Source organism: Silurus meridionalis, chromosome 16, assembly GCF_014805685.1.
Source record: "Silurus meridionalis isolate SWU-2019-XX chromosome 16, ASM1480568v1, whole genome shotgun sequence".
In the NCBI taxonomy this organism is placed as follows: Eukaryota; Metazoa; Chordata; class Actinopteri; order Siluriformes; family Siluridae; genus Silurus; species Silurus meridionalis.
The window spans coordinates 15,510,918-15,535,211 of NC_060899.1; the positions used below are offsets into that span (position 1 = coordinate 15,510,918).

Consider the following 24,294-nt stretch of genomic DNA (forward strand, 5'->3'; position numbering starts at 1 on the left):
CATATTTAGCAAGTTATTCTACTGTTTATTTTTCTTGAGGTCTTTGTTATTAAAAATAAGGGCAGGCACCAAAATTTGACACCAAAGTCAAGTGTGAACATTGCTTAGCAATGAGTTTCAAACTGTTCTTTTTTTTGTCCCTCATGCTTTGTTCCAAGGACACAGTTCTTCTCTTTTTAACAGCACTTTATTACGCATCGAATAATAAACTGTTTGTACTTGAAGCATTATTTCTCATCCTCATTAGAACCAAAATGTCAGGAACCTTGAATAATGGTGTCCCAAACCATAACCAATACATAAATACAAGAGGAAGACAAATTAAACCATCCAGGAGGGCCAGCAGTCCAGGAGGGCAGCGATCAGGGTGTATGGGGGGGTTTCCAGAGTTGTTCATGTGCTGACTCTCACACAAAGCTTGTTGTTTTGTCCTTAAAAAAAAGCTGATCCCTATTTTTCATCTCAACACAACTCCGGCATACTCAGGGTTCTTTTCATAGCTTCAGCAGGTTGAAGGCTGATCCTGGTGAAACCCGTCAGACCTGATATGGAAGTACTCGATCTTTATGGCTTAAAGTCAGCGTTATGTAACATTAACCCATGTCATGTCTCTGTTTTACCACAAAACGTCATTCTAAGGTTTTATTATTTTTGGAAACATTCAGTGCGGTCCTACTTGACATGTAAACAGCCCGGTTAACATTATCTTTGGTAGAAAGGTCTATGTTTTTCTTGCTCTCATTTTCTTAGTCTATAAAATTTTACAATTGTTAACAATAAATATTTTAGCCTATTGTTTTGCTCTAACTTTCGACTGCTCTTTGGAATCCTGTATATGAGCGTCGTACTGTAGACGAGTGGACCCTCACAGTACAGAGCTGCAGTGCCCTCTAGTGGATTCCTAAGTGCAACACTAGTGATCTGACATTGTACTTGGTCTTATTGTACAGGGGCCAAATTAAAATAACATCCACAATCAAACCTAATCCAGGGGCCACATAAAAATTCTATATAGATAGTATTTTTTAACATTTTTGCATCAGTAAAAAAAATATTTATTTCTATGTAATTAGTAGATGCGCTATACTTTTATTATTTAAAAAGTCACCAATAATGTGTGGCCAATATTTGATACGTAGAATGATTTCTCCTCAATAAACTGTATGACCATTTCTAATATCTTCTTTTACCAATCTATAGCGAGGGTGCCAATAATTATGGAGTTGTGTACTGTAATTTGTAAACACGGAAGTATTAGAAATCTGACAATAGTAATTGCAAATTAATGAATCTTTTATTGCAGCCGTATTATAAAACCATGAATGTGTGCACCCAGTACATGTGGTTCTCTTGGGCCCCTGAGCAAGGCCCTTAACCCCGTAGCTGCTCAGTTGTATGAATGAGATAAATGTAAGTCACACTGAATAAAAAACGTTTTCTAAATGCCATTAATGTAAACGTGCACATTTGACATTTTCTTCCCGTCGCACCTCCACCTCTGGAGAAACAACGTCGTATTAAAGCCGTACATGATTCTGCTGTTGCTTGTCAGGAAAAGGAAGTGACACGTTTGGCTACGAGGTTTTGTTACGACACTCCGGCATGCTCTGAGCCCACACAGGAGGATTGAGATGATGAGTAATGCCAGTGGCCTGCTGATTGAGTTTATTTCTCACAGCTGCTCCTTCATGTTCCTTCATGCTTCTTAGTGTGAGGCCTCTCGCGCACAAACAATAACCACAATAACGCTTGTGGTTGACCAGCAATCTCCATAATAACTCCTGCTGGGCTCTAATGGCTAAACAGTGGGGCGGATATTTGCGGGGATCATGCTGGAGACATCGCTGATACTTATTTCATTATTGTATTTCCTTTGGTTCTTAATTTGAGGAGAATTTTTTTAAGACATAAAAGCTTTAGTTTGCACAGATGTTTGAATCTGACCAAAGATGACTTAATTGAGAACAATTTCTGGGAGACTGCATGCTATGCACTGAAGGTTCACCTACAATGACAAAGGGTCTTGAACAACCATAATGAACACCTTTGGGTTGAATGTGAATGCTGACTGCACCCCAGGCCTCCTCACCTTCATCAGTACCTGATTTTAAAAACACCCTTGTAGCTGAATGAGCACAAAATCTCCACAAAATCTTGAGGAACATCTTCCTAGAAGAGTGGAGCTTATTATAACAGCAAATGAGAACAAACTGTGGAATTGAATGTTTAGAAATCACATACTAATCTTATGTGGGGGTGTCCACAAACTTACCATATAACATATCACATTTTTTGCTAGTTAGCAAACATACTGGGGTTATTAGCACATGAAATCTCACTCTATCCATGTTAGTGTTGTTTGAACCATCGAGCTAATATTATTGATGAGACCCTTTTCAGATTTAAAAACATTGAATTACAGTAAATTAGCCACAGGATTAGCATTCGTGACTTTTAGAATTACAGAGTTAAATGGACCCACCCATGTGTTTGTAAATTAACGTAGCTAAAGTAGCTAGTTATGTAGTAAAAGCTTGAAAAATGCTAGGTGTTTTTTGCTAACTAGCGAACCTGCTGGATTTATTAGCTAATTATTGTTACTGTAGAAGCAACCTGTTAGTATTTTTATAATGTATTTTGTAGATATTAACCCTTTACGTGACAGATTAACTGCTCTAGCTCTGTTATCTGGATGTATTTCTTTTCTATGCTAAATCTGATGAGTCAGAATCGTTCCAGTTCCCTTTGTCTGTTTTGTTCTTACTCAGCTAAATAATGACAGGAAGGCATCTTGTGTTTGGGTTTGTTCATGGTGAATTCTAACCTCTCTTCCTCCCATTTCTTGACCACACACACACACACACACACACTCAGACAGATCATCTGGATGACTAGCGATCCTCAGCAGATTACCTACACTGATTACTTCTGCATGTAATTTCATACCATCAGACGTTTACGGGCCTTTTCTGTATGTCGGAGATGAAAGACCGGGATTAAAGCCGTGCTCTGTGATTCAGCAACCAGCATGTAATCAGTGAACGAGGACGGCTGACCCAGCTGGAGATAATGAAGGAACTTTGACTAAATATATATACACATTTTTTGAATGTTTAAGAAGACTGAGGCCAAATCAGATACTAAACCCACATCAATGAAAGCTTCTGGAGAAATTACATCATGTTTCTATCAGGCTCTTCATCATGAGCAGCTGTTTTGAGCTTCGTGTTTGGGGGTTTTACCTCTAGATGTCACTGTGAGATACATTGAGCTCGAGAAGGTTTTGGCTCACAGATTCTTAACCTACTGGGAATTAGGAACATCACTGCTTCACCTGATACAATGGAGGACCAATGGATCTAAACTCAAGTCATATTTGGTCAGTAGTTGGTAGGGTAGAAGATGTACACAGATGATTACAGACTTTTAAAATTACTAGACAAACTTTTTGAGTTTTTTAGTTTCTGTTTCAATTCACCTAAAAAACTTTGAATCACACGATGTCTGGAATTGAATTTCAAACTAAAAGTGAATTTAAAGGCTTTCCAAATGATCCATTATAAATTCGGGGCTTTCCAAATGATTGATTTCCAAATGATGAATGGTTTCCAAAAATAATTCCCACTTGTTAAAGTGTTTCAAATTCAAAATCAAGATGGTATATACACAATTTCTACCAAAAATAAAAAAGTTTTTTCTTTATTAAAACTATATTTTAGATTCATTCCGAAAATGACATCCAGGAAACAGGCAAACATGAAACCCTTCATTACACAAAATGGATAATGTTCAGACTTTCAGAACTACAATGTGGCCTAAAAAATGACCACTCAGTGGAGGAACATGGTCCTAAAACACTGGAAATAAGTTCTGTATGGTAAAAAGAAGGTAGAAAGTGTGTGTGTGTATAAAAGGTATATTCCGGCTGCATGCCCTGTGTTCCCAGTACAGGCACTGAGATCCACCATGACCCTGGCCAGGATAAAGTGCTCACAAAAGATGAATGTTTTCAGTTGGAGATCTTCTTGAGTCTTGAATGAGCGAAGACTCTCAAAACTCTCAAGATTCTGAGCTCAAGATTCTAAAACTGTGGAATATCCCAAAAAGAATATTTGAATATTTTCCAATATTCCTTAAACCTTTGGAGGGACACTTGTGTTGTAGGTGAGGCAACTAAAGCAAAAAACAAAAGACCCTGGATTATAAAGTGGGCTCTGATACGGAAAGCCAATCAGCCCATAAACTTTTTTTATTTGTTTCAGCGGAAACATTTGTTTAGTTGTTTCTGTTTTTTGGGGCAACTAAAATGTTTTCGACTAATTATATAGTCATGTGTCGCAGTTAAATCGCTGTTAGTAAGCCAAGGAACAGTCGAGGAACCCTTTACTTCAGTTTCAGGTTCAGCACCATGTTTGCTCCACCATACAGGAAATGTCTGATTTCTCTTATTAGTGCACCTCCAAAACATGTCTATTCCATACGCATGCACAGTCTAACCCAGTCCTCCCAGTTTGTCATTCTGGAAATGATTTAACTTTGCAGATTTTCAAGAGCATTCAAACAAGCGATGATGATGATGATGATGATGATGATGATGTGTACAATCCTAAAACATGAATCCACTATTTTCTACTCTGTGAGGACAATTGAACAATCCCTGAATATATTCACACTTCCAGAATTCACCTTGACCCAGAGATGGGGGTGTTTTTTAAATGGCTGACAGAGGCACTGACACGTCCAAACAGAAATGTTCCAGACTTCTGAACTTCTTCCAGATTTAATGTTTATGAATTGATTCGTGTTTTTTCAAATCACATTCTGTGTATGTTCATCTTGCATGCCAATTTTTAAAATCTATCATAGAAGGGGTCTCCCTGTTTTAGAAACAATAAAACTTTTTCCTTATTTTATTTTATTTCACAGATATTCAAAGATGACCATTTCTGCACGTCCCGATTTCCTGGTACTTGTGTCAGTGGCAGTTTTTTCTACACGTTGATGAACAAAGCTCGCAATTAATTAATTAATTATCCGATTATATTTTATATTTTATATATACACAGTTTGCACATTATTGTGTAAAAAGTCGCCTTGCGTAAAACTGGTCAGTTTTAGGATAAACAACAATGCAACTATTGCACTGTTGAACTGTATTGCACGTGAGACTGCATTTTTTTGCACGTGAAATTTGTCAGTTTGTTTTTTGGCCCGCTTTGTCTTCCATAGTCAGGTCCATTGATCGCGCACGGTCTCGGAGAGACTGACCTCTTGCGCCCACGGAAGCCGTGTCCATGGCAACCCCCACTTTGTAAATTCCTCCCAGGAAAAAAAAAGAGGGAAAGAGGGGGAGAGAGACAGAGAGAGAGAGGGAGAGAGAGAGATCTTTCCTCTCTCTCCTCCCCCTTCCTCGGCGTTCTCGAGGTTTTCTCCCTCTCTTCCCCTCTCTCTCTCTCCCTCTCTCTCTCTCCCATACAAACGATTCGGAGGAGAACATGAGCAGTGCCGCGCGCTCCTGTGCTCGCGCTGAACGCGGTGGTCGCTCCTCTTCTGCGAGCCGGACGCTCTAACGGAGAGGATCTCCATTCATCCATCCATCCATCCATCCATCCATCCATCCATCCACTTGCGCGCTGGGAATAACGGAGCACGATTGTTTCTCCAAACACAGACCCGGGATCAAAAAGTCTGGTCCTTCTTCATCTTCTTCTCGTCACCTTCTTCCTGGGTTTCCTAGTTCGCCGCGCGCGCTGAGATGTTCCTTCAGGCGTTAGCGCGCGCCTGCGCCGGCTTGGTGGTCTGCACCCTGCTCGCCTTTGTCCCGCAACCGGCCGCCGCATCCCTCAGCCGATCCGCACACGGTGAAAGTTTTTTCCTCTCTCTCTCTCTCTCTCTCTCTCTCTCTCTCTCTCTCATCCTCCCATCTGTGCGCTTTACTCCCGTCTGTGGCACGCGCTCGGCACCACCTTGCAGGTGAAATTTTGCGGTGCGCATTTTGAAAAACGAAGGTCCTTCAGTAATCCCCCTCTCCCTCCAATTCCACATCCGAGTCTTTCTTAGGGATCAGATCAGAAGGTGCACGACTTTGCATCTTAAAGGTGTGATGCTTTTCCACTACTGCTTGTAGAAAACATTGTGCAGAAGCTCTCAGTGAAATGTTCTGCTGCATGGAGAGTTGAGTTCAGCCTGAAGCACGAGAGGAACATGCAGCATGAAATCCAAGCTGGATTTGGGAAAAAAAAACCCATAAAAAGTAAAAGTTCTTCATGCACTTTTTAAAAGTAGCATTATGTAAAAAAGTGCACACAAATATGTGTGTGTGTGTGTGTGTGTGTGTGTGTGTGTGTGTGTGTGTGTGTGTGTGTGTGTGTTGGTTAGTTTCTTCTGACAGCTCTCAAAAAAGCTTTGATGGAGTGATGGAGAGGACACACATGACCTTATGATCAGGATCAGGGATTAATGATTAAATATTTTTATTTGGGTTTCTGTGTATATGAAAAAAAAAAACCGTGTTTCCAGGAGACATGTTTCCTATGAACTTTTTTTTAGAGCAGCAGTTATTGATGCTACTGCCGTCGAGGTGCAGTGATGTGCTGTGGATTAGAATTACTAGTTGGATTTCCATATTACATTCAGATTTTTCTTCCTGTTTTTTTTCCAAAAACTGGAAGAAAAGCTGATGTGAGGGCACGCAGGAGTAACGTTTTAGTTTCATCTCCAAAAAAACTGTACTTTGAGAATATAAAGGTAAAATCAGTCAAGCAACACACATCATTTCTGTTTAGAGAGAGTTTGTAGAACATGTAGATGATGGAACAAATACTGTTTTGGAATACTACCTTCTCCGATCTTTCTCTCTCTCTCTCTCTCTCTCTCTCTCTCTCTCTCTCTCTCTCTCTCTCTCTCTCAGAGTCTCAGAGTCGTCCAGAACTTGCACTGAAATGTGAACACATCTGGTCTCTTTAAATCTAAATAACATGCACACCTCTGAGGAGGCATCTCAGGATGATACATATACATTATATGAACAACATTTTGTGGACACCTGACCTGATGGGTATGTACTCTTTCTGATCATCCCATTCTACATTGAGTCCCAATTTTGCTCTTATAATCATCTCCACTCTTCTGTGAAGATGTTCCACTAGATTTTGTGGAGATTTGTTTTTGTTCAGCCACAAGGGTGTTAGTAAAGTCCAGCACTGATGTAGGTGAGGAGAGAAGGCTTGGGCTCCAGTCAGAGTGAAACATTCATCCCAAGGTTGTTCAATAGGTTTGAAGACCATAGCAGGAGATCTTCCACATGGTTGTGCTGGAACAGGTTTGGGTCTCCTAGCTCAAGTTCAGTGATGCATCCAATGATATACATTTGTGGGCCTCCAGCTTTGTGGGAACAGTTTTGAGGAAGAACCTCATATGGTCATGTGTCCCAATGCCCATGGTGAAAGTTCCTTCTAAAGCTCATGCATTACTATGTTCAGACCTTGACTCGGATTGCCTCTGACCTTCACGTTTACCCCAAAACAGCTGCTGGAAGTCATTTTATTTGGTTTTTTTTTTTTACGTTTTCTCCCCAAAAAACCATCAGATCTGTAAATCTGGAATGATTGACACTTGTGTTGGTGTTTTGATCTCTCAGATGTGAACCCAAACCATTGAAGCCCCACCCCTTTTCCTCACATCTGATAATAATAGGCTGTTTTTTCCTCATTCGGAAGACGAGCTGATCCTGTGCTCTCGCTTTTAGTGCCCTAGATCTTCCCAAATCAGATTTACAATTCACTAATGCAAAAGAAAAACAGTGCACATAATTAGTGGCAGTTTGTTGAATTTATTTGGGATGCAACAGGCAAAAAAAAGGAATTCAAAAAATAAAAATCCAAAAAGCTTTTTAAAAGAGAAAACTTTTACACCAGAAAAAATTCAACCCCAAACCAAACACTTTATAAATCGTTGAAATGCTGATGATAACGAAGTTTATTGAGTCTGAAAAAAAAGCATTTAAAAGAGTTTTGTATGGAAAATATCCACCACTATATATTAAATATTATTGAATAATTAAATCATTACGAGCTTCATTTCCCAATGTGTAGGAAAATAATTGGGGAATTTGGACATGCAGAAATGATCATACTTGAAAATATGTGAAAATTAGAACATGGAAATAAATAAAATGAGAGAAAATTGTTTTTATTCTTTCTGCGCAGCCTGGTGACAAATGATGGAGGGACGTTAGAAGTGTGAAAGGGTTGCTTTTTTTTCTTACCGTTTACTGCTCACATTTTTACCAACAACCCCCACCCCCCCCCCCACCCCAGGTATTCTTCTTCCGATTTTAAAACGAACCATTGAATTTGTACTGTAGCTTGAAATCTTTCAATTCTGTCACTTTGCTAGTAAAACCTACATAAATATATCTATTTTCTATATACAGAATACATTTTTATTGTTTTTTGGTATTGACATGGATAAGGATTAGGAATTCTGATGAAAAATAAATAAATATATACAATAAAAATAAAAAAATTTCCACTGATAGCATTCAGGTCAAAAAATGTAATTAGAGCAAATGCAAAATATTTTATATATCAGAATATAGAAAAATCCATGTATTAATCTTTGAATTATAATTATTCAACTGCTTTTACTACTTTATTTATTGACTGATAATAGTAAAATATAATAATAAAATATATTAAATATTAAAAGCTAATAATAAGTAAAAGTTGTTTTGAAATAGGGTTTATTTTCACATAATAAGAGCAAGAATCCTGTTGACTATATTTAAAATATCTAACTGGCTAAATGCAAAAAAAAATCATTTCAATAATCAAAATAATTTGTGGTGAAATGTGAGGATTTATATTAATAAACTAAAAGTTGTCAGTAATGGAGGCTACTGAGCAGGAAAGGGTTAAAAGAGCTCGGATTGGGAATTCACCTTGAGTTATTTTATCACATGATGCGGCTTGCTGTTGATAATTACAGGAGATATCTTTCATAACCGGTGACGAAGTTCAAACTCGTATCACGATGCGTATATATCACAAAGACGCGAAGACGTTTCGATGAAAATTCAGAGAAAAGGGGGGACGATATTGTATATTTTTTAATCAGCACAGTCCAAACTATGGCATAGGTACATATTGGATGCATATTGTGATGCAGACAGTTGCTTCTAAATGGTTCTGTGGTATAATTTATTTATCCTTTACTCCAGATTGATCATTTTTCATGCATTAACGTTAAAAAGATTTTACAGTAATCAGCATATTTACAGTGAAGACCCCAGTGTCTATAAGACTGTGTGTTCGGTGCACGTAAGCCACTGACAGGGACGGAGTGTATGTCCGTGTGTGTGTGTGTGTGTGTGTGTGTGTGTGTGTGTGTAGGGAAGGGGGTGTTTGCATCTTGGGTGGTCTACTTCCCATTGTGGGAAAACTCAATATTTACATTTTGCAATTCGAACCACTTTTCCTCCTTTTCGTTTTCCACAACATCCAGAGTGCCATGAGGCTGAGCGGCGAGGTCGGCGGCGCTGCGGGGTTTGCCGACATGGACTGCACCTGTTTGGCCATGCTGTGCTGTGTATGTGTGTGTGTGTGTGTGTGTGTGTGTGTGTGTGTGTGTGTGTGTTTCTGTGGAACATTATTTCCTCAATGCCTGTCTGTACCCAAACACCATATGTGTGTTACAGAGGGTAGGGGCTAAAAAATGCCTCTTAGAGACAAGTAGCAGATCCATTTTTCAGGGCCGGAAAAATACATACAGAAGACGAAGAATCTGGAAGAATCTGGTCTGCTTTATTCTCGCATGTGTCGATTCGTTTTCTAGACAGCAGCTCTGACCGAAAGGCAACCGCAAATAGTAGGTTTAAGTACGTTACGGTTTCTATAGTAACGACGGACACAAGGGCAGCGGGTGTATAGCGGATGTACCATGTAGGGAAGTGGTAGCTCAGTGGTTAAGTCATTGGACTTTGGATTGGAAGGTCACAGGTTTAAAACGTGCCACTGCTGGGCCCTTGAGCAAGGTCCTTAACAACCAAATAGTGTGTGTGGTAAATGCATCTTTGCTTCATCACACCATATCATGATCATTTCATTTCCTGCCATGGCTCATTCTAAGGGCAATAATAACGTCTGTGCGGGAAAGGTTTCAGCTGTGGACATGTCCTCTGTACTTCCTGATTACTCAAGTGAGAGGAAGTCCACTGATAACGGGGTAGAAAGATGTTTATAAAGTTGTTCTGCAGAAAAGGGGAAGCCTAGAGAGTTGGATTAGTAGATCCGAGAGGAATCGGCTAAACGAGGAATCGAACCTCTGCGTTTCTTTTCAAAGCGACACGGTAACCGCCTGAGACCACGTGTCACGCTACAGCGGTGTGTGTGGATGTAACCTCTTCTCCGTCTTCCAGCCTACCCCCAAAAGCGGGATCCAAACCGTGACAGACAGACAGACAGACAGTACGAGAAAGTGCTCCACAGAAAGTGCTAGAAAGTCTTGGAGACAGAGATGGATGCACAGAGACGCCGTCGAGCCTCTCCAGGAGGCTTTCTGTGTGGGAAGCGAACCCAGTGGCCCGATTCAGGCATGCCAGAGAGCACAGAAAAGGCCAAACTGGTACTGCAGACTCCCACGGAGAGGGGAGGGGCTGGTCGAATACAAACTTCACTCCCTCTTTATTCCCCCTGGGGGTTTGTTTGCTTTGTCTTGCCTTTCACTCGATGAAGTTGCCCTGTTCTTTTGTCGGCGTGAGCAATGGCCTTGTACGCAGCCGAGCCAGGCACTGGGCTTCTTGTGAACGGCTGCTTGCGGTGTCCATTTTGAAGCATGTACCAAAAACCAGACCCGATTCAAAAGCGGACCTTTTGAACTGTAGAACAAACTCCACAAATCTTTCAGAACAGATTTATTTCATTGCAATGATTTATAATGCAGTTGCTCAGGTTTGGCGCGAAATTATTTAATAGAATAGCTGCATTTACTTGTCACGTGCACGTAACAACAGAGCGAATTTCGTTCTTCGCAAATCCCAGCGATATTATGAAGCCCCAGGAGCAAAGAAAGTTAAGGGTCTTGCTCAAAGGCCCAAGAGTGGCAGCCTGGCCATAACGGACCTTAAACCTTCGACCCTTCTGATTAGTAACCCAGAACCTTAAAAACTGAGCTCCAACTTCCCAGTTATATTTTTAATTGCATTTATTAACTTAGGGAGGTGGTACAGTAGCTTAATGGTTAAGGCATTGGTCTCTGGATCAGAACATCACAAGTTAAAATCCCAGCAATGCTAAGCTGCTACTGCTGGCACCTTGAGCCAGGCCCTTAACCTCCAGCTGCTCGGTTGTACTATCACTCTGGATAGGGGGCACCTTCCAAATTCAATAAATGTAAAATGTTAATTTATTGGCTAATCAAACCAGATAATGAAAGGCATATAACAGATGGACAGAGAGACTGGATTATATCAATTGCTGTAAAAAAAACTAAAACATGGTAGAATCCCTGATTATGCTGCACATACTGATCAAAAAGTTTGTAGATCTGACAGCATTTTCCCCCCCCGATTTGGTTAAACGGCATCACAGATATCGCGACTGGAGCTCATCCGACATCCAAACTGCCACCGGACTACACTCGTGCAAAAACACGTGCATCGCTAGGAGACGCCAAAAGTAAAATAAACACTTGATTGGTTTAAGGCTAACGGCGATACTGCAGGCAGATTTTATTTCCTGGTCCTCTGGGTTGTGGTAGAACTTTGCACTCACAGCTTGTCCTTCACTCAGAAGATCTGTTTCAGCTGTGAGACATCCTGTATTTAGTTTTTCTTTGCATTTTCAGAAGACTTCAGAAGGAAGTACTCATACTGATGTAGGTGAGATGAAGAGTTTGCATTTTCATTCATTCCAGTAGAGTTGAGGGTCAGAGCTCTATAGCAAATTCAAATTCCCTTAAACTCTATTGTAAGTATGTGGAGGACCAAACTGTACATTATGTCTCGCTAAGTTGTTAGGAATGCTACGATTTTCGCACATTAGCAATTCAGAAATTAAATTCGGCGTGATTTGTGCAGAAGATTTGGATAATCGGTGTTTAAGTAGTAGTGTAGAATATACTGTAGTGGAAGCCAGGCTAAGAGAAGAGGTGACCATCTGTAAGCAACAGTATGGTTCATGCCGAGGAAGAGCACCACAGACACATTATTTGCGAGAATGTTGATAGAGAAGTATAGAGAAGGTCGGTAGGAGTAGCATTGTGTGTTTGTGGATTTAGAGAAAGCATACGACAGGGTGGAGAGAGGAGTTAAGGTATTGTATGAGAAAGTCTGGTGTGTCAGAGAAGTATGTAAGGGTGGTGCAGAACATGTATGAGGACAGTGTGACAGCAGTGAAGTGTGCAGTAGGAATGACAGTCTGGTTCAGGGTGGAGGTTGGACTGCATCAAGGATCGGCTCTGAGCCCTTTCCTGTTTGCAGTGGTCATGGACAGGTTGACGAATGAGGTCAGACAGAAGTCTCCGGGGACAATGATGTTTGCGGATTATATTGTTATTTGTGGTGAGAGTAGGGAGCAGGTTGAGAAGATTCTGGAGAGGTGAAGATGTTGAGGTTTTCGTTGGAAGTGACGACGATGGACAGGATTTCAAAGGTAATTAGAGGGACAGCGCATGTCGGACGTTTTGGAGACAAGTTGAGGGAGGGGAGATTGAGATGGTTTGGAGGGACATGGGGTATATCAGTAGGAGAATGCTGAGGATGGAGCCACCAGGAAGGAGGAAAAGGGGAAGACCAAGGAGGAGGTTTATGGATGTGGTGAGGGAAGACATGCAGGTAGTTGGTTTGAAAGAGGCAGATGTAGATGACAGGGGGGTATGGAGACGGATGATCTGCTGTGGCGCCCCCTAATGGGAGCAGCTGATAGAAGAAGAAAAGGAATATACTGTGTGTATGTGAGTATATAATCTTTTTTTAAAGAAATGTAAATTTTTTTCACATATTAAAAAACTTCTATTCTATTAAGGAAAGACGTTTTAATACATTTAAAAAATGAGGTTATTCTGCAATAAGTGTCTGAAGATTTTGTGTGCATGGCATAACTTTATAAAAAGAGGACGTGTTTGACTACCTGTCATTCTCTTTTGATCCATATCTAGTGATCCATATGAACTTCTCAGAGTGAAACCACCACTTATGTGGTAGCAAAGTAGTTAAGGCACTGGACTGGATCTAAAGGTTGTGAGTTCAAATCCCAACCACACCAAGCTCCTACTCCTGGGCCCCTGAGAAAGGCATTTAAACCCCCAAATGTCATAAATGTAAAATAATGGATTATGGCCTGATGACAGATCAGTAAATTTACATCTGGGTTGTTCAAGAAACCCAAAGGTCAAGAAATAAGATAAGAAACTATAACTGAGGCATTTTTGAAAGATTCTGAGCAGAAAATCAGATTAAAACATAAATTTGTCATAATTTTCAAAACAAAAAAAAAAGAATGAATGCAACCTACACGGACCTTCTGGTGTAATTCCATGAGTTTACTCAATGTTTTGTGGAGTTGTTCAAACACTTTGAGAACTCCAGAAGTTTATGAGATTCAGTCCCGAGAGTGAGTCAGTGAGTCAGTCAGAGTCTCAGTCTCTCTCTCTCTCTCTTTCTCTCTCTCTACATTTTTGAGGCAGCAGTTATAAACTTTAAGTCCAGCACCATCAGCCACGAAACAACTGCAGAGAAAAAAAAAAAACCTCTTGAATCAGACAAAAGCATCCGATGGTTTCAAAGGGAGCTTTAATCACATTTCTTCCTCACCCTTAAACAAGTTCTTCACCTCAAGTTGCAAATATGCTGAAAACTAAACCATGAATTTGTATTTTTGGTGAATTTATTAAAAAAAAATAAAAATAAAAATAAACAGAATTCAGGGTGATGTTTTGAGTGTTCAGCTGATCTGCTGAGAGAAACCTTAGTCCTGACATTACTAATTAGTCCAATGGAGTTCACCTGTGTGTGCTTGTGTGTGTGTGCTTGTGTGTGTGTGCTTGTGTGTGTGTGTCAGAGAACTTTCTGGAAGATCTTAAAGTTTGATAGAAAACCTAAAACAGGAAGATTACTTTAAAAAAAAAAAATGCATTCTGAGCAAAATAATATCATGATTTGGGTATAAAATACTGAAGCACTGACTGTGTCTGGAGGACATCTACCAGAGGTTAGTGAGGTAATGAGAAGAGGATTCGACAATCAACAACTTTCACATTAGCAGTGTTCATGTTAACAGAGGGCCACATTAGAATTGTTCACATCAGCACTTTTATTTTAGTTGTATTCACATTAGCAGTGTCTCAAAATTAGCGACGTCTTCATTAGTGGTGTCTACAGTAGTTCTGAGTGAAGCATTGAATGATCTCTGATACTTTCTTTCTTTCTTTCTTTCTTTCTTTCTTTCTTTTTTTTCTTTCTTTCTTATATTTCTGTAGAGGTTGTGCCTACAGTGTATATTTGTGTAGAGGTTGTATATATTGTATATTTGTGAAGAGGTTGTGTATGTTTGTGTAGAGGATGTGTATGAAGTGTATATTAGTTTTGAGGTTGTGTATATTTGTCAAAGGTTGTTTATACAGTGTATATTTGTGTAGAGGTTGTATATGTTTGTGTAGAGGATGTGTATAAAGTGTATTAGTTTTGAGGTTGTGTATATTTGTTTAGAGGTTGTGCATACATTGTATATTTGTGTTGAGGTCATGTATACAGTGTATATTTGTGTAGAGGTTATGAACATTTGTGTTGAGGTTGTTTATACAGTGTATATTTGTGTAGAGGATGTGTATAAAGTGTATATTAGTTTTGAGGTTGTGTATTTGTGTAGAGGTTGTGTATACAGTGTATATTTGTGTAGAGGTTGTGTATACAGTGTATATTAGTTTTGAGGTTGTGTATATTTGTGTAGAGGTTGTGTGTACAGTGTATATTTGTGTAGAGGTTGTGTATACAGTGTATATTAGTTTTGAGGTTGTGTATATTTGTGTAGAGGTTGTGTGTACAGTGTATATTTGTGTTGAGGTTATGAACATTTGTGTTGAGGTTGTTTATACAGTGTATATGTGTAGAGTTTTGTATACAGTGTATATTAGTTTTGAGGTTGTGTATATTTGTGTAGAGGTTGTGTATACAGTGTGTATTTGTGTTGAGGTTGTTTATACAGTGTATATTTGTGTAGTTTTGTATACAGTGTATATTAGTTTTGAGGTTGTGTATATTTGTGTAGAGGTTGTCTATACAGTGTATATTTGTGAGAGGTTGTGTATACAGTGTATATTGTGTAGAGGTTGTGTATACAGTGTATATTAGTTTTGAGGTTGTGTATATTTATGTAGAGGTTGTGTATACAGTGTATATTAGTTTTGAGGTTGTGTATATTGTGTAGAGGTTGTATATGTTTGTGTAGAGGATGTGTATAAAGTGTATATTTGTGTAGAGGTTGTGTATATAAAGTGTATATTAGTGTTGAGGTTGTGTATATTTGTGTAGAGGTTGTGTATAAAGTGTATATTTGTGTAGAGGTTGTGTATACAGTGTATATTAGTGTTGAGGTTGTGTATAAAGTGTATATTTGTGTAGAGGTTGTCTATACAGTGTATATTAGTTTTGAGGTTGTGTATACAGTGTATATTAGTGTTGAGGTTGTGTATATTTGTGTAGAGGTTATGTATACAGTGTATATTAGTTTTGAGGTTGTGTATAAAGTGTATATTTATTGTAGAGGTTGTATATTTGTGTAGTTTTGTATACAGTGTATATTAGTGTTGAGGTTGTGTATATTTGTGTAGAGGTTGTGTATAAAGTGTATATTTGTGTAGAGGTTGTGTATACAGTGTATATTAGTGTTGAGGTTGTGTATATTTATTGTAGAGGTTGTCTATACAGTGTATATTAGTTTTGAGGTTGTGTATATTTGTGTAGAGGTTGTGTATACAGTGTATATTAGTTTTGAGGTTGTGTATATTTGTGTAGAGGATGTGTATAAAGTGTATATTAGTTTTGAGGTTGTATATTTGTGTAGAGGTTGTCTATACAGTGTATATTAGTGTTGAGGTTGTGTATATTTGTGTAGAGGTTGTGTATACAGTGTATATTAGTGTTGAGGTTGTATATTTGTGTAGAGGTTGTATATATTGTATATTTGTGTATATTTGTGTAGAGGTTATGTATACAGTGTATATTAGTGTTGAGGTTGTGCATACATTGTATATTTGTGTAGAGGTTGTGTATACAGTGTATATTAGTGTTGAGGTTGTGCATACAGTGTATATTAGTGTTGAGGTTGTATATTTGTGAAGAGGTTGTGTATACAGTGTATATTAGTGTTGAGGTTGTGTATATTTGTGCAGAGGTTATGTATACAGTGTATATTAGTTTTGAGGTTGTGTATAAAGTGTATATTTGTGTAGAGGTTGTCTATACAGTGTATATTAGTTTTGAGGTTGTGTATATTTGTAGAGGTTGTGTATACAGTGTATATTAGTGTTGAGGTTGTGTATAAAGTGTATATTAGTTTTGAGGTTGTGTATAAAGTGTATATTGTGTAGAGGTTGTCTATACAGTGTATATTAGTGTTGAGGTTGTGTATATTTGTGTAGAGGTTGTATACAGTGTATATTTGTGTAGAGGTTATGTATAAAGTGTATATTTGTGTAGAGGTTGTGTATACAGTGTATATTAGTGTTGAGGTTGTGTATATTTATTGTAGAGGTTGTGTATATTTGTAGAGGTTGTGTATACAGTGTATATTAGTGTTGAGGTTGTGTATAAAGTGTATATTTGTGTAGAGGTTGTATACAGTGTATATTAGTGTTGAGGTTGTATATTTGTGTAGAGGTTGTGTATATTTGTGTAGAGGTTGTCTATACAGTGTATATTAGTGTTGAGGTTGTGTATATTTGTGTAGAGGTTGTCTATACAGTGTATATTAGTGTTGAGGTTGTGTATATTTGTGTAGAGGTTGTGTATACAGTGTATATTAGTGTTGAGGTTGTGTATACAGTGTATATTAGTGTTGAGGTTGTGTATAAAGTGTATATTTGTGTAGAGGTTGTGTATACAGTGTATATTAGTGTTGAGGTTGTGTATATTTGTGTAGAGGTTGTGTATACAGTGTATATTAGTGTTGAGGTTGTGTATATTTGTGTAGAGGTTGTGTATACAGTGTATATTAGTGTTGAGGTTGTGTATATTTGTGTAGAGGTTATGTATACAGTGTATATTAGTGTTGAGGTTGTGTATATTTGTGTAGAGGTTGTGTATACAGTGTATATTAGTGTTGAGGTTGTGTATATTTGTGTAGAGGTTGTGTATAAAGTGTATATTTGTGTAGAGGTGGATTCAGTCGATGATCGCAATGTAAAACGTCTCTTTATATGCATTTTATCCATTTGACACTAGGAGGCACTTTTTTGGTTCAGTAATCTGTCTGTGTGAGTCACACGATGTAACTAATGTTCCTCAATACAATTCGATTTGAATAGAAATTTTAACAATGACATTGTCCCAGAGCAGCTTTACAGAATAAAATATATATAAAAATCTACATTTTCATTCGTAAATTAGTCCATGGTAGTTTATCATCCATGAGTGAGCCAGTGGCAGAGATCACATGAGGAAGAAACCTTGAGAGGAACCTGACTCTTGATCATCTGGGTGACACCAAATGTCCATTCATTATAGTTCACTGATGGACACTTGAATCCAAAGCCTCATGTCAATTGCCGGCTTAATCAACTGTAGCTGACTTTCTATTGATTACAATCCAAATCCATCTTCATGGTTTAATATATTATACACAGGTTTACTAAAGTGGGATCCAGGACCTATAATCAGGGCAGATAATGAATATAATATGAAATAGTTGTGGTGGAAAGTTTTATTTTATAGTAGGTTTAAGTATTATTATTAGAATCAAATTAGTCTGTTAAATTATCTTGTAAATGTAATAGATAAATAAATAAAAAATAAATAAATAGATTCAAATAAAAATGTCATATGGGTGGAAACTAAGCCAAATATAATAATAATAATAATAATAATATTATAATGAGATTATTAATAACATAATGGGCCTACATTTTAAAATAGTAAAAAAAAAAAATATTTCACTGAAATAAATATATTTGTTTGCTTGTTTTTATATATTTATATATATAAAATATTATATATAATTCGTTGATTTTTTTTTTTTTTTTTTTTGCACAATTTCTGTCTATTACAAAATTTGCCATCGCCCTGCAACTGATTGCGTGCAACACAAAAAAAAGTAAGAAATCCCTGTTTTTTCCATACAAGTTATGGCTTGCATGCTATGTTAGCCACTGCTGGAGAAACTCATACGTGTTCTAGTTTCCCTTCATTCCTCATGAGGCCACGGACGTTCGCGTGTGGCTGTAAAATCCTGAGTGTGTCCGACAGCCTGCTATTTTCAGTTCCTCATCAAGGTCTGCTAGATGAGCTTCTTATATCGCTCTTTTACTGCATTTCGTGTCCGGCTTCCTCCACGACCCTGGAACTGTGTCCATAAACATTCGCACTAAAAATATATAGCATGGTCAGTTATTTTGGGGAATTTCATAGGTGTAGGGTTTATTCAGTATATATTTATATATAAAGCCGTAAAACCTGCTGATATCTACAGAAGACTTCAAGCACAGTACAATGAGGAGACGCTCAGCCGCAGTAAAACATTTGAATGGTGTAAACGTTTCAAAGATGGCCGTCAGTGATGATCTCAGTTGTGGTGGTTCCCTGGTGATGAAGTGAAGCAGGCTGTAGGATGGTTCAGGCGTCCTGACAAATCTTTCTATGCTGTTTCTTTTCAAGTGTTAAACACTGGGATAAGTGTAGAAGAGTATCGGGGAGGATGTCACAAAATAAATGCCGTTTCCACTCCTTGAATGATAATATAAAAGTAGGTGACAGATTGTCAAGACGAGCAGTTTGCGTTGAGCATGTTCGCTTCCTGCCTGAGGGATGGGATTTATACATCACCTTCTTCTGTCTGTTGTGGCGCATTTGTGGAATCGTTGGAATAAATTAGATTAGACGTATCGTCTCGCATTTTTGTTTCAGTGCAGCGTGACAAACAAACCCATGAAAGGATCCCAGATATGCACAAAAACATGCGCACACGCATGCATGGACAGTCTGAGTTCTCAACCGAGTAAACGCTCGTGAAGGTTTCAGCCACAGCTTCGGCACGTGAGGAGTTCTTTGTTCGCCTCACCCTCAGCCTGTTCCTCATTAGACCCTTTAAAAGACGGTTGCTCTGGTCTGCGCTGAGGAACAAAAAAGGCGAGCTCTGACAAAATCTGAATCTCTACAGACAAAACAAGTGCCGCGAGCTTCTTGTTGGTAGACCGCAGATTAAAAGCCATGAGCATCACTCTTGGTTCCCAGGCTCGACATCTGAACCACTTGCTGGGTGTTCCTAAGGTTTTCCTATCTAGAGGGAAACATTTGACCAAAAAATCCTGAATCCAATCAGATGGGTACTGCCTTCATCCTGCCCACCTCAGGACAAGATGGCTATCCGGGTAACATGCTAATCACATTTTTATTAAAACAACGTGATCGCTTCAACGATAGGAAAGCATGACATTTCCAGAAGCATCAAGTACGTCTTGAATGTCATAAGTATTTAATAAGTGTTCAGTTTGCATTCAGTTGAATGAATGACTAATCTGAATAAATTATACATGAGAAAATGAATTATATGGGAAATAAATTATTTGCATGGATACAAATGACAAGAAAATAAGGTTTTCTAGGTTTCTGCAGGTTTCACCGAGTCAAAGTTAAGACTTTAAGACCATTAAGAAGAAATTGTAACATGAAACACACAAATTTGTCGTTAGCAACCGACCTTAACCAAGCACTCATTTTTCTTTCAATCCAAGTATCGCCAAGAGAGATTTGTTCTAATAACAGAAAGTTGATTGGCTGTTGCATCTTGGTCTCATTTGTAGTTGTGATACAGCGAATTATATTTGGACCAGCGAAAGAAAGTAGTACAACACCACGGAAACGAACAAAAGGTTTTAATGAGCGTTAGAGGTAGCATTACATGGACATTGGAGAATTGAGACCTGGTTAAAATTATATAAGACCTAGAACAGTGAAAAAGACTTTAAGACCCAGAGGAAACCCTGAAAATATTGTGCAACAAGTCAAGTTTGAAAAGAAATCGTGCTGAAAATTGTATTTTCCAGTGATAATAAATGGTTCATGTGGAAATCAGAATATTAAAAACAATTAGATTGTGGTAAAAAAAATCATCTTTTTCCGACATCTTTACAGTCCTGGGGGTTAAGGGTCAAAGAGAGCGTTCACGTGACTTTGCAGGCCGTCGAGGATGGATATGTGCTGCTGCGTGGTTTAATGTGTGTGTTTACAGACTGCGAGTGTTTACATTCCGAGGTGCTGTAGTGCATGAATGAAAGGAAATGCTTTAATCTGCTTAGTAAAGAGAAGAAAACACTCGGAGCTTTTCGGACTGCAGGAGAACCGAACGGGGTGCGATTTCACGACGCTGGAGCGTGCGGAGAGGACATTTAGAACAGCGGTGTCAAAAGCAGAGGCGCCGTGTGAATCTCAAGCTAGCCCGCTAACGTTTTTCGCGCTAGGCCTGATGTCACACGCCCCTTTGAAGTGACTATGGACCGTGACCCTAAATGTCCTAAATGGCCTTAATCGCATGCACATCATGTCCGGTACTTTTCCTTCCCCCTCCCCCGCGCGCTCAAAAAAAGCTATTTATTAGTGGTTTATGTAACGCTAGCTGACCTCTTGTTCATTCACTATTAGCAGTGTTAGTGTTTTGTGGTGGGGAACTCCTCTAAAGCCAATAAGGCCTATAAAGGTCTCTTTCGTAAGCGTGCGGTTTCTGCAGCCGCCGTTATACATCACATCTTTCACGTTCGACTCCTAAATCTACCTGTTTGCTATAAAACATCCGGAATGGAGCCAGCTATTTCTGAAATGCTAATTTTTAGCATATAATGCAGTGCAGTGTGTGGCATTTGAACCCGGCTCCTGTGCAGCAGGAGCAGCCTTGATCACACAGACCCAGTCATTTTATGGTTTTGGTCCTACAGGAAACGCCTAAAAATATCAGGCTAACACTCTTGCTGTAATTGCCATGTTGGCCCCTCTTAAAGTCGCTTTAGTAACTAGCAGAAAGCAGCAGAGCGGGAGGCTAATTGGCACCTGCGGTGAGGAAAGAGAGAGCGAGAGCAAGAGCCTCAGTTCCCCAGAGTGTGTCGTTAAAGAAAAGTTGCAGCATCAGACTCTGTTTAAGACTCTGGACTCTTAAGATGGAGCGCTTGTCTCTAGAATGGTTCGTCTCTTAAATAAAAAAAGTTTGTAAACGAGGTCTCGTGTTGTGTCGAGTTCGAGTCTGGAGTTTCTTCATCATTTATTCCTCTCTAAATGTTCTGCTTGATGTTGAACTGATGCTGAACTGTATGTTGGTGATCAGTAGATGCACCAAGCGCCGATCAGAACACGTGTAAAACGGAGCGCACGCTCGATCCTGATTGGTGACTCGCTGCGTGTTTTACCGGTTACGTTTTTATCCTCGTAAATAAAAAGGAACGGCTGATTTCACTAAATGTAGTCAAGTCAAAAGTAAAATATTTGACTTTGAAATGTAGTGAAGTCACAGTAAAAGTCTCCGTACAGATACGTGAAAAAGCTACTTAAGTACAGTAATGAATTACATTTACGTCCTTACTGTCCACTGCTGGTCTTATGTTTAGAGATGCCATTGATATAAACTAACCAGTAGAAACAATTCATTATTATGCAAAACTGTTAATTTGTACAAATAATTTGTGCTAAAGAAAGACACAAGTGTGGCCAAATAGTACCAAATAAACATTAGCAAGTACGAGTGGTACACTAATAATACAAACTACATTATACTACTGTATACAGAAACTAATCTACATCACCTGATACTAACCTGGTGCAGGGAAATCGCTCCTGGGTTGTACCACAGACGTTTATTACGTTATTTCTTTTTTAGCTGAGGCAAAGTGCAAGTTTATAATTGACTTAAAAAAACTATTTTGGGATTAGTTAAGGCCAGTTGCTAACAACATATGTTTATTTTTGATGTCATGATATAGGTCTTAAATTTCATTCTTAAAGTTGTTAAAAAGTCTTTAAATGTTATAAATCCGACTTGGTGAAACATACAGAAACCTTGTTCTAAATGAGATCGCCAAACAATTACAGACACCCCAACCCGGCCCCCAATGGAAAATGGTACCAGAGGTTCATACGATATTTCCTTCTGCTTTTTTAATTATTGTACTTTTTTTTTTTTTTTGCATATGTTTCCAGTATCCTGTTTGTCTGCACGAGCAATAAAACCTCCTGCGGCTCTGAAACCCGAAACGTTTTTGATCGAACTTTGATCAGCGCTCCGACCAATTACTCAATTAGAAAAGCAAACACGGGCGTCCCCTGTGATCTTCTCGCAGCTCTGAAGTTGGCAGGTCGATATTCTGAAGCTCTATTGTTTGTGGATTTCGGGAGAGCTCGTGGCGACAGGCACCGACAGACATGTTATTGCGCATTTCCCTCTCATCTCTCCTGCCCGGTTCGGTGAAAGACCTCTGATGGCGTACTGGTAACATTCCAGCTCCGGGTGGTGATGAGTGGGGCTTCACTGGTTAAAACGCTTCAGCTAATCCTCTCAAAGCCTTACATGAGATGATTCATGTCATGCTAATGCAGCAGTCTCGGAGCTTGACGCATCGTTTCCCATTATATCCTCTGAAGTTTTTTTCTTTTTCACATACACACACTCACACACACACAAATGTTTTCAAGTTAGGGCTTTGGCAGTATTTCCAGAACCGTCGTCTGCTAGAAACGCCTCTGGGAACGCAGACAACAATTGTTGAGTTTTGTTGAGGATATCAGCCTTCACACACTTGAAGGCTGTCGAAAGGAATCCGACTTTTCATTAAAGACCTTCCTTTGCCTGAGCTTGTATTAAACCTCACATCAAGGCAACTACTGTCTGCCTGTTCTTCTTCTTCTTCTATTTTCTTTTTTTTTAAGTTTGCCGTGGAAACCCATGGAAACCCCTTAAGTCATAAAGAAACCGGCGTATATTTGGTGATGTTAAAATCTTCGTATTTAAACATTATCGAATTGAACTCTTTTCATATTGCTGTTCTTGATTCCTTTACTGAGATCAGAGACTAAGGCTCCGGGTTACTGATCAGAGGGTCTAGAGTTCAAGCCTCAGGATTGTCAAGCTGCCACTTTTGGGGCCCTTGTGTAAGGCCCTTAACCCTCTGTCCTCCAGGGGCACTGTATCATGGCTGACACTAGAGATTTCTTTTAACATGGTAATTATAACGCATTAAGTTTCGTATGTGCTTCTTTTTGAACATCTCATCCCACATTTAGTCTCCATTTGCAGTTGTGATAAGTTGCACTCTTTTAGGAAAATGTTCTGCTAGATTTTGTGGAGATTCCTGAAGATTCATAGAGTCACAAGGGTGATAATAGAGTCAGTTATTGATGTAGGTGAGAATGTGAGGAGGCCTGGAGTGCAGTCAGCGATCACATTTATTCATGATTAATAGAGTAGGAGCTCTACAGCAGGAGATCTTCCACATCTTCCAACCCATGGAAAGCAGATTTTCATGGGGATGAAGATTTGTGCACAGGGGTATTGTCCTGCTGGAACAGGTTGGGGTCTTCTAGTTCAGGTGAACGCTTTTGTTAAGCGGTTTTTTTTTTTCACGGTAAGCGTTTTCACGTTTAGCGTTTTTCATGTTATGCATTTTATTTTTAATGTTAACCTTTTTCACGTTAAGAATGTCCCTTTTTTTCCATACAATTCAACAATTCAGGATGATTAGCATTAATGTTAAATCATAGTCAGGGAAAAACAGGGTCTCACAGCAGACTTCTGGTTTCCTTCAGGGTATCTGTGGCTTCCCTGTGTGCCATTAAACTCCATCAGAAGGCGTATAAAAGCAGAATGCGTTCTGTCCTCGGCTCTCTCTTACCATCATCGCCCCTTCACGTGAATCCGTCTAATTACACAACACGTGATTTACACAAGTCACACACTCACAAGATCTATCAGTGTACAGTTACTATAGTAACAACTAACATACAGGGACTTGTTCAGCCTCACGTCATGGAGAAATGGGGTCATGTGACATACAGAAGGAGTCTCTATTTCCAACACATTGTAGTGACCAGAGGAGTAACTTTTACAA

The 24,294-nt window shown here is 39.0% G+C and overlaps 1 protein-coding gene across 3 annotated transcripts in view; it reads left to right on the forward strand.

Moving 5' to 3' along the window:
* The first annotated feature begins 5,451 nt into the window (after window positions 1-5,451).
* scube3 (signal peptide, CUB domain, EGF-like 3) overlaps window positions 5,452-24,294 on the forward strand; it is an 80,327-nt gene continuing 61,484 nt past the window's right edge. For 2 of the 3 annotated variants that reach the window (XM_046869958.1, XM_046869960.1), the window contains exon 1: window positions 5,452-5,861. In XM_046869958.1, the coding sequence (XP_046725914.1) occupies window positions 5,756-5,861 (106 nt within the window). In that variant the 5' untranslated portion in view covers window positions 5,452-5,755. The remainder of the gene's footprint in view (window positions 5,862-24,294) is intronic. The other variant, XM_046869959.1, reaches the window with a different exon arrangement.